General features: G+C 45.5%; 1 protein-coding gene across 1 annotated transcript in view; it reads right to left on the bottom strand.

The window, feature by feature from the left end:
* Positions 1–14,750, bottom strand: part of ISY1 (ISY1 splicing factor homolog) — a 102,627-nt gene that overhangs the window by 68,928 nt on the left and 18,949 nt on the right. The window contains exons 5-6 of the mRNA XM_029600803.1: positions 5,871–5,913; positions 4,788–4,900 (exon numbers count right to left, since the gene is read on the bottom strand). Of these exons, the coding sequence (XP_029456663.1) occupies positions 4,788–4,900; positions 5,871–5,913 (156 nt within the window). The remainder of the gene's footprint in view (positions 1–4,787; positions 4,901–5,870; positions 5,914–14,750) is intronic.

Here is a 14,750-nt window from a genome sequence, read left to right as displayed (position 1 = left end):
AAATCTCTTGTGGGGCACTAGCCAACATTCTGCCCAGGCGGCCACCTGGGACCTGGTTGAATGAGCCTTTAACCACTCCGGGACAGGACGACTGCAACAAATGTAAGTGGAACCAATGGCCACCTTCAACCAACACGCAGTCATGGCTTTCAAAGTCTTCTGACCCCTTTTCGCACCACTACACAGCACAAAAAAGGTGATCCAACAATCTGAAACAGTTAGTAACCTCCAGGTAACGTAACAAGGCGCATCTGACATCCAAACGCCTTAGGCATTCCAGGCTCCTGATCTGGAAAAGTCAGAAATTCCACTGATTGACTTAAGTGGAATGCTGAAACCATCTTAGATAGAAAAGACGGAACCGTCCTCAACGAGCCCCCCAAATCTGAGATCCGTAAGAAAGGCTCTCTGCAGGACAGGGCTTGAACTTCACAGACCCTTCTGGCAGAACAAATAGCCATCAAGAAAACCACCTTCAAAGTGAAATCCTTTAAGGTAGCCCTTTTGAGAGGCTCAAATGGCACCACACACATGCCTTTGAGAACCAAATTAAGACTTCAAGAGGGACACACTGACCTAAGATGCCACAAATGCTTCGCCCCCTGAGAAAATGCTCCACATCCAGACGTGACGCCATAAGCTTCCCATGAATCTGGACTTGAAAACAGCCCAGATCCACAACCCGAACTCTTAGGGAGTTGAAAGACAATCTTTTGTCAACCCTTTCTGCAGAAAAGCCAAGGTCAGCACCACTGAAGCTCACCTCAGATAGACTCGAAAATCCTCCACACCTTGACATACGCCAGAGAAGTGGAAGACTTTCGAGCCTGCAGCAGAGTAGTAATGATTAACCTAATTTATAGGAGGTCTGCTAGTTAAAAAAAAAATAAAAAAATGTATATATTGTATATTGTAGAAGTTATTATTTATTCTGTTCAATGTTTTCCAAGTTCCATAGTTTCCCTGTTCTCTGTAAGACATTCTTGTTAAGTCATTTCTAAGTTCCATGTAAACCGAAGTGATTGGTAACATTGTTACCAGAACGTCGGTATATAAAAATTGTCAAATAAAATAAATAAAATAAATAATGACATCCTCAGGATATCCCTTCTTTCTTAAATTGCTGCCTTTCAAAAGCCAAGTCACTAGACAAAAGCGATCTGCCTGATCTAAAAATATGGGTCCCTGATGAAGCAAGTTTGGAAGATGGCCCAGTCTCAAAGGGCCATCCAGCGCCAGATTGACCAAATCCGTGAACCAAGGACTCAGAGGTCACTCTAGAGCCACCAGGAATACTTTTCCTGGATGTACCTCTTTTCTCCTATCTTGCCCACCAGAGGCCACAGTGGAAACACGTAGATCAGACTGTTGCTTGGCCAAGGAAGAACCAGGTCATCAATGCCTTCCGCTCCTCGCTCTCTCCTGCAACTGAAGAATCGAGGAGCTTTGGCATTCCGCTAAGTCGCCTTTAGATCCATATGAGGAACACCCCATCTGCAGGTAATGAGACTCATCGCTTCTTCCGAGACATCCCATTCTCCAGGATCCACCTGCTGTCGGCTGAGAAAGTCGGTCTGCACATTGTCGGACCCTGAAATGTAGGAGGCTGCTATCAATGACAGATGCTGCTCTGCCCAACACATGAACATCTCCGCCTCCTGAGCCACTGTTCGACTCTTGGTCCCCCCTTGGCGGCTGATGTAGGCCAACGTCGTCGCATTGTCGGTCCGAACCCTGACCGGATGGTGGCGCAGAGGTAAAAATGCACCACTTGTCTCGAGACGATTGATGGACCATGACATTTCCTCTGACGTCCATTGACCTTGGCCTAAGACTGGCAGACTGCTCCCCAACTGGAGAGGCTGGCATCAGTAGTCACCACCATCCATTGAGGAACCTCCAAGTCTACTCCATGACTCAAATGGCAGCGAGAAAGCCATCATGACAGACTGAACCTTGCTGAATTGGTAGGCGGTGGGGGAAGATAAAACTGTTCCGATAATGGATCCCACCAGAATAGCAACACCTGCTGAAGTGGGCGCATATGAGCAAATGCCCAGGGAATGAGTTCCAAGGTAGATGCCATAGAGCAGAGAACCTGTATAAATCCCATACCCTAGGCAAATGGGCCTGTAAAGAGACTCTACACCATACGCTCCTCCTTGAGAAAAACCTTCTCCACTTGGGTATCGAAACGTGCTCCCAGAAATTCCAATACTTGGGAGGGGAGAAGCTGGCTCTTGGATAAGTTCACTATCCAACCCAATGACTGCAAGTGGCGCATCATTTCTTTCATCACCTGCTTGTACAGATCTTCCGACTTTGCTCGAAATCAGCCAGTCGTCCAGATATGGATAAACAAGCACACCCTCTTTCCTGAGGGCCGCTGCTACCACCAACATCTCCTTGGTGAAGGTCTGGGGAGCTGTGGTCTAGCTGAATGGAAGGGCGCAAAATTAAAAATGCTATCCTAGGACCATGAACCGGAGATATCTCTGATGGTCCAAGAATGCCAAAAACTCTCCTCTTCGAACCGCCGCGATGACGGAATGCAAAGTTTCCATTTGAAAATGAAGAACTTTGAGAGCCAGATTCATCTTCTTTAAGTCCAATATTGGGCGGAACGCCCTGTCCTTTTTCGGCACCACAAAATAAATGGCGTAACTAACCATTCTTTGCTCCTGCGGAGGTACCAGAACTATGGCCCCCAGCTGACACCTAGAGTCTGAAGAATGATTCGCTTCTTTTCCATCACGGCACAGGGAGACACCATGAAGAGGCTTCACAGCGGATGAGCAAATTCTAAAGCGTAAATGTGTGCTATCACACTTAGAACCCATCGGTCTGATGTGATCTTGGCCTACTCCTCGTAAAAATGAGAAAAAGACAACTTCCTATCACCAGGACAGAGGAGTGGACCAGCCTTGCTTCATTGTGAGGGTTTAGCTCTACCATAACTCTGGCTGAGCCATCCCTACAAGGTCTGCGGGTCCAAAGGGATTAACTCCAGACTGCGACCTCTCCGAGGCCTGCCGCTGACCAGTAACCGGAGCTCTACTCTGCCTGAAGCGCCTTTGCCCCTGAAACCGGGAGCAAGACTGAAAGGATCCCTTAGACGCCCTTGGGCTTGTCCTCCAGCAATCTATGAACCTTTTTCTCTCCCAACAGCTTAATCAGCTGATCCAAGCCTTCACCAAAAAGAAGCTTGCCCTTAAATGGCAATACCCTGAGCTGAGCCTTTGAGGAAACATCAGCAGACCAGTTCTGCAACCAAACAAGTCTCCTGTTGGAAACCGCTGAAATGATCATTCTGGATGAAGTACGAATGAGGTCATAAGGCGTCAGCACCATATGCAACCACAGCTTCCAGATGCTCTGCCTGCTAAGACTCCGCAACCCCTGCTCCTTCGAGCCTATGACCAGGAGGGATGGTCCCATCAGGACCAGCAGACCTCCTAGGAGGGGATCTTCTATCCGCTCACTATACTTTCTCATTTAAAAAAAAAATTTTTTTTGAGGTTCAGAACTGCAAGTTTTGCACCTCTTCCATCTGCTGGAGACAGAGAAATACTGAGGGACTGCAGGTGCTACACCAGGTTATATGCCAGTGGCTGTAAAAATGTCTCTATCTCCATCTGCTGGAAGGGAAGTAAAACCCAGGAGTCTTGACTGATCTGGGTATGTACAGGGAAAGTGTGTTACTCATATAAATTGCTTGTCTGCAGATAAAAGTACTCAAGGAGCTACATAAGGCATTTACTTTTACCTGCACTGTAGCAGAGAAATTCCCTGGGCAAGGTTAGGCAAGGGAAGAAAATAGTGTGCATAGTTTTGTTTGGAAAAATTAGCCGCAGAAACAACAGGTTCAGATCTCTGCATGTACTTTTTCCTTATGTATGCACTTTTCCTTTGAAACCTGGTGCACAGACCTTGGGGTATAAAGTACCTGCAGACTTTGCAGCAATGCAGCAGTTTGAAAATTGCCCCATAACGTACTGGTAGATGCGGTCCAGAGATTTAGAAGATTTTCTGAAAAGTTTCCAAAATTAATATGGTATGACCTTCCTTCCTTGACGTAATATTGACTTGAATCCAAATTGCTCTTATTAAAAAAAAAAAAAGTTATGTACTAACTTAACATTTTCTAAGTGTTTTGTTTAATGTGCTGATGTTTACTGGCCTGTACTCATGGGCGTGATAGTGTAAAGTTTCCCATCTTTCAGTTATTCAGAGCTCTCCCTACCCTTACTGATTCATTGAATGTTAATGTGACAAAATGTCAGTTCTGCCAGCTTCTCTTGTAGCAATGTGGGATGTAACCCACTAGATCCTTGGAATTTATTTCAGTGATCACGTGGAATGTGCCTGGTACTCTATTCTGAAAAAAGTTTTCACCACCCACCAGATTCCTAGAGCACACCTTAACCAAAGTGCTATAGCAGCTCATCTTCCAGTTCCTCCTCCTCCTTTGTCAAGACAAAGCAGAAATATTATTATAGGCCCCTAGGCTTTGAAGCTTGTGCAAATGATGCCCAGGAGAACGAACTGAATATCCTCAGCACAATTAAACAAGAAAAAAGTGCCATAGGCCAAACAGTTCCAGAATTCAGCAGAATCGAGGCCTTACAGCTTTCGCCATTCCTTAGCCATCTCATTTAGCCTCTCCATTAATTGCTAGTGGCTCAGTATTCATGAAGTGTAATTGCACAGTTTAAGCACATGAATTTGCAACAGTAGGGCAGCATGAGCAGTCAAATATATTTTAAGAAATAATGATATCTACTTACTGCATAATCAGGACCTCCCAATTCCTTTATTCGGACTTCCCAGTGTCCCTTTTCTCTTAGGAGTTTGTTAATTTCATCATTTAAGTCACGAATCCTGAATTCACCTAAACCAGCTTCAATCAAAAAGACAATATACATTAGTGACATTTCCTTAAAAGGTTGTTACAGTTTTCCCTCAGCACCAGAGGAATTTCTCTTTTATTTTTTCTACTTAACAGCATTGGGTTTTCCTAAACAGTTCTGGAACGGATGTATTTCTCTCTCTTTTCCTGCTAAGTATGACTGTATTGTATTTCACAATGCAGGAGAGGTGTGGCTGCAGGTGGGGGGCAAGAAAATTGAAGGCGTGCACTATTGGCCATATTTAAAGAGGATCCTTACAAAGTATTTAGAAAAGCATTTTTCTTCCACCAAGTGCAAGAAACAAAAAGGCATGCAAAACTTCTCTGGCAACTAGAGGGAAACTGTATTCCTCTCTCAAATTGACTAAAACTGTTAAAGAGTATGCTGCTTTTAGTCCCAAATCCATTGACTCAATGTAGCAATAAATCCTGATTTCTTTACAAAATACAAGAAATGGATAACTTAGCTTAACAATCGCACTACAAATGATACGTATGCATACGAATGAACACACAAAATTTGGACTTTTATCTCGTTATATAAAAAAAAACACACAACTTATAAGCTAAGCTACTGTATTTTCCTGAAGAATTTGTACTGAGATATATCACTGAATACAATCCCTAAAGTGTTTAAGGATTGGTCCACAAGACACCAAAGAAAGAGCGGCATCAAGACTCACTGCCCGCAAACAGGAGTATAACCCCTCAGTTCTCGGGAAGCCTTCCTATTATGTTTTCTAATAGGGAGATTCTTGCATATTGCTGATGCAAGTGCATTGTTTTTGTTTTTATTTGTTTTGGGGTTTTTCAGTTCCCAGGATAGCTTGGTATTGGTAATTCTAAAGGAGGAGTAAAACCAAGCCAGATAAACACTAATAATCAGGAAGACTTTACTGGAGTGTCCAAAACTTCTTGGCCAACAAAACCAAAGTCTAACTTCACACAGAAATTTGCTTACCATTTTGAATCTGTGCCACTTTCTTGGAAATTTCACCAATGATCTGTTATAAAAAAAATATATATTGATAGATAAATTTGCATTCTCTGGAGGCAAACCGAGCCAGAATAATTTCAGAAAATAAAAATGGTTTCACAATGCACCGAGGCCAACTGTCCATCACATATCATTCTCCCATTGGTCCAATATCAACTATATGAGTAAAAGCAGCATAGTGTATCACAGGACACAAAAACCTGAAACTCAATTCTTCAAGACAGACTGACTTCAAGAGGCTTCCAGAAAAAAAGTAGCTTTTCTACAATTGATTGGATGGCTCTATTACTTGAGACATACAGGGGGAAGCCATATATATTTTGGAATAGAAGCAAACAGTTTGAGGGCATAGCCCTGCCGAACAACCTCTAGGGTCATTTGTCCTTCATGACATGGTTCCAACTCCTCATAAAATCTCAAGTGGCCATTTACTTAGGGGGATTGAGGCATCGACCCCCAAAACTTCATTTGGCTCCTCTGAGAGCTCCCAAATTTTGGGAGACTCGCTCATGGATTCTTTGGCTCCCCTGAAAATTTTGCCTGAATCGTGCCTTCCCCTCCTCTTGTGGGGATGACCCCCTTCACCACTTTATATTGTGTGTATTCTCTGGGGCATCTCTTAAGAGTCCTTGTCGACACTCGGCCTTGTCCTCTAGCAGTCTCCAAGATTTTGAATCCTCTAGCTCCTTAACGAGCTGTCCTAGCTCTTTACTAAACAGCCAACCCTTAAAGGGCAGTTTACTCAAGTGGACCTGAGATGGTAAGTCCACTGGCCATTGCCACATTCAAAGGATTCTTCTAGTCATGATTACCATTGCCACTTGTTTGGATGAGGACCTGATTAAAATTATACATCATGTCTGCCACCAATGCTTACCCTGATTCCACCTTGGAAGTTTCAGAATCGTTCTCCTAATCAAACTCGTCCTTGCCTATCCACCATTGCTACAGCCATTTTACCACTGCCCTGCATACATACCAGTCACAAACTGCTGTCTGAACTGGCCAACTCAAACGACCTCTTCAGAAGAGATTCTATCTTCCGAACCTGCACTAGAATACTTTTTAGTCACAGCCACAACTGGGGTATCTAATTTAGGGACTAAACAACTGGTCTATTTACTTCTGTAGCAATGGGTACAACCTGCCCCCCATTGTGCCTCTAGCTCTCAGGGCTGTATCTGGGGTTTCCCATACTGCCATAATCATTTCCTTAATGGCCGCATGGAGGGGGAAGGTGCTGGAGGGCTTTCAATTCTCACTAGGATTGGATCTCCACCCCCTCTCTTTTTCTTTTCTTTCATGAGATCGAATGCTTGCACCATTTTACAATGAGTGTGCCCAGCTCTTCTTTCTTATCAGCCTTACTCCAGCATCCTTAGCTTCCTTCCCCAGAATCCCCCCCGAGCCTCAGGTCTTCTGTGCCATGACTGAGGACTCAATTGTAAAGAGGAGATTTTCGGTGAACCTACTGAGGGATGCAATACCTCTCTCTCCACCAAGGCCTTTTGAAGCCTGCCTCATGTTCACTAGGAGCTCCTGGAGGCAGTCTGGGACCTTTGCTTCCACTGCCAGCTTTCCCTTTCACTCCCTTGTATGTTTTATGCATTGGGAGAATTAATTCTGTGGCGAAATCCATTTCTTCTTCTTCTGCCTGTCCCGAGCATTTAACACTGCCCTCCTGTGACCTACCTCATTTGTGCTCTCATCTCTCTCCAGGAATCTAACACAGATCATCTCCCCTTGGCATACCCACTGCACAGGGATCGGCTCCTTCCCCAGTAACACTGCTTTCTCGTTAGCACTGTTCTCTCAGCTTCTGGTTTCCAACATTCCCCACTGTACTTTGTTTCTCCACAATTGGTTTCCTGTGCCTCACACCACAAACAAACGAGTCAGCTATTGAGCTCCGTTTGCTTCTTGCCTCATTCCAATATCACTTGTCGAGGTGGGGAGGCAGTGGTGTGGAGGGTTGCAACTGCTATTTATGCTCCTCTCTCTTTCACTGATCTGCTGGCCCCCCTTTATCCCTTTCTGGTACAGCTATTCCAGAATATATAGGGAAGCATGACATCAGACAAAAAAGGAAGACTTTCTTCTCTCCCAGGCATAGCACAGTCATACGGATTTTTTTCTTTGCTCAGCAGAGTTCTGCAGAGTTGGCCAGGCCCATGGATATTCTGCCCTGTCATATCTTACCACCATCCAGTCATGCTACCACTGAATATTTCACAGACTCTGCCTTCGTCCAAGACCTGGCGCTTTAACACTTTGCTTTTAGGTCAGGATCTAATTTTGTGAAATGACTGTGAAAGCAGTTAGAGATTTCCAGCAAATCCATGAGAATGCTACCCTATCCCCGGTTACACTATGGGAGACCCTTAAGGCAGTTTTGAGAGGCACTATAATCAATTATTCCAGCAATGTGAACAGGCTGCGCAGTCACCGAGAAAATTCATTAGAGGGGCATATTAAGTTACTGGAGGTGCAACACAAAAGCTTCCTGCTCCCCTAGAGTTTACTGGGACCTAGCTGCTCTTAGATAGGAGATGCAAAATGTCCAAACCAGGAAAATACAAAAATCCCTCAAATTCTCAAGACAGAAGTTCTATGAACATGGAAATAAGATTTGGGGGGGGGGGGGGGGGGGCGGGGAGGGCATGCTCTTTATGTAATAAGACAGCAAATGAGTTTATCAGTACTATTTAGGATGAGAGAGGGGGCATGATCTCTTGGCAATTAATGAAGTCTTCCGACCCTTTTAGAATGGAACCCTTTATAGCACCTCAGACACTTGCAGTCTAGATGAGATCAATACATTTCTGAGCCGGATCACTTTGCCAGTGTTATTGGAGTAGCAGGTGGAACGTTTGTCTGCCCCCATCTCTGCTGCTGAATTTTTCAAAGCTTTTGCCGAGCTGCCCAACGGGAAGTGCCCCAGCCAGCATGGGTTCTCTTTGGAGTTCTATAAACGCTTTGAGTCTGAGTTAGCTCCCTTTATGACAAATATATTTTCTCACTTACAAGCCTTTCCCAAGTATGCTTCTTGAGGACAACATTGTGCTTATTCATAAAAAACGAAGGGACACTTTGGATCCAGGCTCGTACAGGTTAATCTCACTGCTGAATGCAGATGTGAAAGTTTGGCTAAGGTGCTGCAGATGAGGTCTGAGTCTGTTCTGGAGCACCTGGTCCACTGGATGGGGTTTGTTAAGGGCAGGCAATCCACTGTAAACACTCTTCAGTTATTCAATATAATGGCCCTGGCTAAGAGGAATAAGAGAGTGGGTATGATGACTACCCTGGACACCAAGAAGACTCAACAGCGTAAGCTGGCCCTTTCTGTTCTCTGTATTAAAAAAATTTCATATTCCCCCCCCCCTCTCTGTTTAGTGCTTGGATAAGAACCCTAAATGTTCATCCTAGGGTCAGGGTGTTTACCAAAGAGTACAGTTCTCAGCCTTTTCCTATCTCTAGGGGTATCAGGAAGGTTTGTCCACTTTCCCCTCTATTATTTGACCTAGTTATTGAAGTCTTGGTTCAAGATTCATACATGTCCTACTGTATCAGGATTTAGAGCTGGAGCAAGTGAGCACATTATTTCACTCTAGATTATGGGCTTTGGTTTTTCCTCTAATGCGGAGTTTCAGGATTCAAGTTGTTGCGAATCATAGTTGAATATGGCAACTTGTCTGGATATAAGGTAAACCTTCAGAAGTCTGAGGTGTTTCCTATTGGACTTACCACAGGTGAAGATATTACATGCTGTTTTCAGGGTTTCAAATATCTGAGTAATTTTATTTCCAAGGATCCCAATGATCTATATAAGATCAACATAGTGCACATGATTGATAAAATACAGAGAGACCTAAGAGATTGGAATGATCATTTTCTGTCTTGGGTGGGTAGGATTATTATTTTGAAAATGATTATCTTGCCTCGCCTAATGTACATGTTTCAGCATGTTCCTTGTTTTCTACCCAACAACTTTTTCGCCAACCTTAATGGTATGATTTCTAAATATATCTGGAAAAAAAAAATCGGCACCCGCATACTAGGCTTCACGCTCTGTGAAGGCAAAAGATGGAGGGTGGCATGGACCTCCCCAACTTGAGGGCCTATTACTGGGCTGCCCATTTGTAGGGACTGTGCACCTGGCTGTACAGGGATCCATCCAACCCCTGGTATTCATTAGAGACATGGCTGCAACAGGTCAGCAGAGTTGCCCTGTTGCTGTCGCATACACTGAAGCTTCGGGGGGTAAAGCAGTTGGCATTTCATCAGCGGAGGTCTCCTCTCTTTCTCCCCTGTGGGGCAACCCATTTCTCTCTTTACACACTTTTTGTAGGAAAGCTGAGTGGTGGGGAATGGGCTTGAAATTTGAGAGGCAGCTATGGCAGGAGGAGAGTACTGAGTTTAAAGTCCTTTTCGGATTTCTGCGATGAATTCTTAATTGGAGAGAATTCCAGAGATTACTACAATAAGCTACTGGATGAGCTCCACGGTCATAGGGAGCACGGGTGGTGCCTTTCATCCTTGAGGGGGTCTTTTTATGTGAGGATATTCCTAGGTGTGGTTTATCTCAGCTTTATAAGGCCATTATGGGTTGTCTGGTTGCTAAAGAGCCTCCTCTTGCGTTGATAGGGCTTTGGAATAGAGACCTGCAGGTGGAATAAGAGGAAATGGATTGGAAGGGGATATGGCAGAAAGCCCATAAAATTTCTATTTGCAGGCAAAGGGTGGAACTGATGGTTAAGCTGTTGCACCGAGCATATCAGTTCCCCTTTTCTATGCTAAATTCTCTAACAGTTACTTCAGGTTGTGGTGGAGAGGCTGCAGCCTGGACAGGTCCTATTTTCACCCGTGGTGGGAATGCCTGCTGGTTGCAGCCTTTTGGAAGGGTATCTGGGGACCTATTTCCAAAATGGTGAAGACAAGCATTGGATTGATGCCTGGGCTTTGTCTGCTGGGGAGATGGGAGGACTGTATCCTTTCAACTAGTAAAAAGGTTCTAGTGAATCATTTAATTCATGCTGGATGACTTACCTTGCTGTGAAAGTCTGCCCCTGCTATTGAAGTGTGGCACAAGCAAATGTTTGATATTGCTACTATAGAAAGGCTCACGTACATGCCGAAACATAACCAGGCTCTATACGATAAGATATGGGAAAGTTTTTGAGAGTACTGGAACAGTCAATCCTAAAGATATGGGTTTATACTATGGTGTCCAGTTCACTGGTGCTCATTATTCATTGTATATTGCTCTCTATCATCTTGTTTGGTGTCTGTTCTGTTGCACGAATTTGCCTGTATACCATATCTTCACCTATGTCACACATACTCTGTAGTGCTGCCTCTCTCACTGATAAATAAAAAGTTTAAAAAAAAAAAAAAAATGGATGTTCTCTGCCTCCACCTACTGGCAGGATGAAGAGGAAAGGTCAATTACTCTATAATCAAAAAGGAAAATTGGTTCTTACCTGCTAATTTTCGTTCCTGTAGTACCACGGATCAGTCCAGACCGCTGGTTATGCCTCCCTTCCAGCAGATGGAGACAGAGAAAAACTTGCATGGCACCCCCTCTTGGACTGGTGTGCCACCTGCGATCCTTCAGTATAATCAATGCCATAGCAGAATGAACCAAATTTAATAACCAATGGCTAAACCAAACAGCAGCCTAACAGTAAACTCTGTAACTATGTACATTTTCATTGTCGTCTCTCTCTTCAAGATACTCTGCAGAATGAAAAGGACAAAATACATATGCCAAACGGACTCTCCAGGCCAGACTATCCTGGGCGGGCGTCTGTACTGATCCGTGGTACTACAGGAATGAAAGTTAGCAGGTAAGAACCAATTTTCCTTTCCCTGTACGTATCCGGATCAGTGCAGACCGCTGGGATGTACCCAAGCTGCACGACACGGGGTGGAACCTGGAGAGTCCCGCTCGAAGAATGCTGCTGCGAAAACAGTCAACATTCGGATCCCGGACGTCAAAATGGTAATGCTTAGCGAAGTGTGTAGAGACTTCCAAGTAGCTGCTCTACAAATATCTTGCGGTGAGACCAAATGACTCTCTGTCCAGGATGCCACCTGAGATCTGATAGAATGAGCTTTTAGACCATCCGGCACTGGTCGTCCGTGACATATATATGCCGAAGCTATAACTTCCTTCAACCAGCGAGCAGTGGTAGCTTTGAAGGCCTTATGTCCTTTTTTAGGACCGCTCCATAAGACAAAGAGATGGTCCAACAACCGAAAAGCATTAGTCACCTCTAAATAACGAAGAAGCTGCCAGACATCCAATTTCCACAAGTTGTGAGCCTAGGGGGAATTAGGATCCAAATCTGGAAAAGCCGGCAACTCCATGGATTGATTCAAGTGAAAACCTGACACAACCTTCGGTAGAAAAGAAGGTACTGTTAGTAGAGACACTCCCGAATCAGAAATCAGCAGAAAGGGCTCCCTACAGGACAATGCTTGAATCTCCGATATTCGTGTTGCCGAGCAGATATCCACTAGAAAGACCATCTTGAGCGTCAGGTCTTTTAGAGTTGCCCGTTTGAGAGGATCAAAAGGAAGGCCGCACAAGCCCCAGATTCAGACTCCAGGAAGGACACACTGGCCGAACTGGAGGGTTCAAATGCTTGGCACCCCTCAGAAAACAGACTACGTCAGGATGGGCTGCCAGGGATGCCCCATCAACCTTTCCCCTTAAACAGCCCAGGGCCGCTACCCGAACCTGGAGAGAACTGTACGCCAGGCCTTTCTTCATCCCCTCTTGTAAGAAAGCCAGAATATGGAGGCTCGTCGCAGGGGCACAACCAACCTGCTACACCAAGAATCGAAAACTTTCCAGACTCTAACATATGTGAGCGAAGTAGATGTCTTTCATGCCTGTAAGAGAGTGGAAATGACAGCATCAGGATAACCTGTCTTCCTCAACTGCCTCCTTTCAGAAGCCAGGCTGCTAGACAAAAGCGAGCTCCTGATCGAAAAATACTGGATCCTGTGAAAGAAGATTTGGAAGATGATTGAGACAAAGGGGGCCGTCCACCGCCAAGTTGACCGAATCCGCGAACCACGGCCTCTGTGGCCATTCCGGGGCTATGAGGATGACCGACCCTGGGTGGGTCTCTATTCTTAAGGCTTTGCCCACCAACGGCCAGGGAGGAAAAATGTAAAGCAGAATGTTGCGGGGCCACGGAAGGACCAGAGTATTGGAGAAATTACTTACCTGAATTTCATTTTCCTTAGTGTAGACAGATGAACTCAGGACCAATGGGTATAGTGTGCTCCTGATAGCAGTTGGAGATGGAGTTAGATTTCAGTCTGACGTCAGCACTACATATACCTGTGTCCATCGACCTTGCGCCGACTGCGATTGGCAAACCGCTCCCCAACTGGAGAGGCTGGCATCCATCATTACAATTACCCACTGGGGTTCCCTCCAGGTCCACCCCGCACCATAAGTGGTCGGGAACCAACCACCAGCTGAGACTGGCTCTGGCAAGATCCATGAGCGGTAGGGGTATCTGGAATTCTTCTGACTTGGGATCCCAAAGGGAAAGCAACACCCTCTGCAAGGGTCTCAAATGAGCAAAGGCCCAGGGGACTAGTTCCAGAGTAGATGCCATAGAACCAAGCACCTGCAAGTAATCCCATACCTTAGGCATTGGCAGGGTCAACAGCCACTGAATCTCAGTTGTTAGTTTGTCGATCCGCTCCTGCATGAGAAAAACTTTGCCAATAGAGGTGTCGAGCCGTGCTCCCAAGTCAAGCATCTGGGACGGGACTAAATGGCTCTTGGAAAAATTGACGACCCATCCGAGAGAATGAAGAAGATGCTGCAATACCGAGCGAACTGCCAGCTGGCAAAGCTCCTCTGACTTCGCTCAAATGAGCCAATTGTCCAAGTAGGTATGAACCAAAATTCCTTCTCGCCTGAGAGCCGCTGCTACTACTACCACCATCATCATCTTTGTGAAGACCCGGGGAGCCGTCACCAAACCGAACGGAAGCGCTTGGAATTGATAATGTTCGCAGAGGATCATAAACCTCAGAAGCCTCCGATGATGCTCGCAGATCCCTATATGAAGATACGTCTCCGTCAGATCCAACAAGGCCAAATATTCGCCTGAGCGGACAGCCACAATGACAGATCGAGGAGTTTCCATGAGAAAACGAGGCACCCGAAGCGCTTTGTTCACCTTCTTCAGGTCCAATACCGGGCGGAAGGAGCCTTCTTTCTTGGGAACTACGAAATATATGGAGTACCTGCTGGTCCTATGTTTGGCCGGAGGAACCAGAACAATGGCCCCCAGGGCTTTCAACTGACACAAGGTTTGATTTACCACTTTTTGCTTTGCCTGGGACCCGCAGGGAGACACCAAAAACAGCTCTCGCAGCGGGCGAGCAAAATCTAAAGCGTAGCCGCATTCGATGTTGCTTAGAACCCACTGGTCCAAAGTAATCTTGACCCATTCCTTGAAAAATAGCGAAAGATGACCGCCTATCACCGGAACGGAGGAGTGGGTCAGCACACCTTCATTGGGAAGACTTGTTGCCGCAAGATCCCTGAAGGACCCTGTCACAGGGAGGTCTGCGGCTGTGAAAGGAATGAGCCCAAGACTGAGACCTTGCTGACAGCTGTCGCAGAGCGAAGGAGGGGACTCTGCCCTGCCGAAAACGGCATGGTCTACAAAAACAGGGACGAGATAACCGAAGGTCCTAAAGAACTAGGCTTGTCCTCTGGAAGCTTGTACCCTTTATTGTCCCCTAGGGACTTGATGAGAGTTTCCAGATAGTCACTGAATAAGAATTTTCCTTTAAATGGAAGAGCTC

This window comes from Rhinatrema bivittatum, chromosome 4 (genome assembly GCF_901001135.1).
Source record: "Rhinatrema bivittatum chromosome 4, aRhiBiv1.1, whole genome shotgun sequence".
Lineage (NCBI taxonomy): Eukaryota > Metazoa > Chordata > Amphibia > Gymnophiona > Rhinatrematidae > Rhinatrema > Rhinatrema bivittatum.
This window is presented reverse-complemented; position numbering and strand designations above follow the sequence as displayed.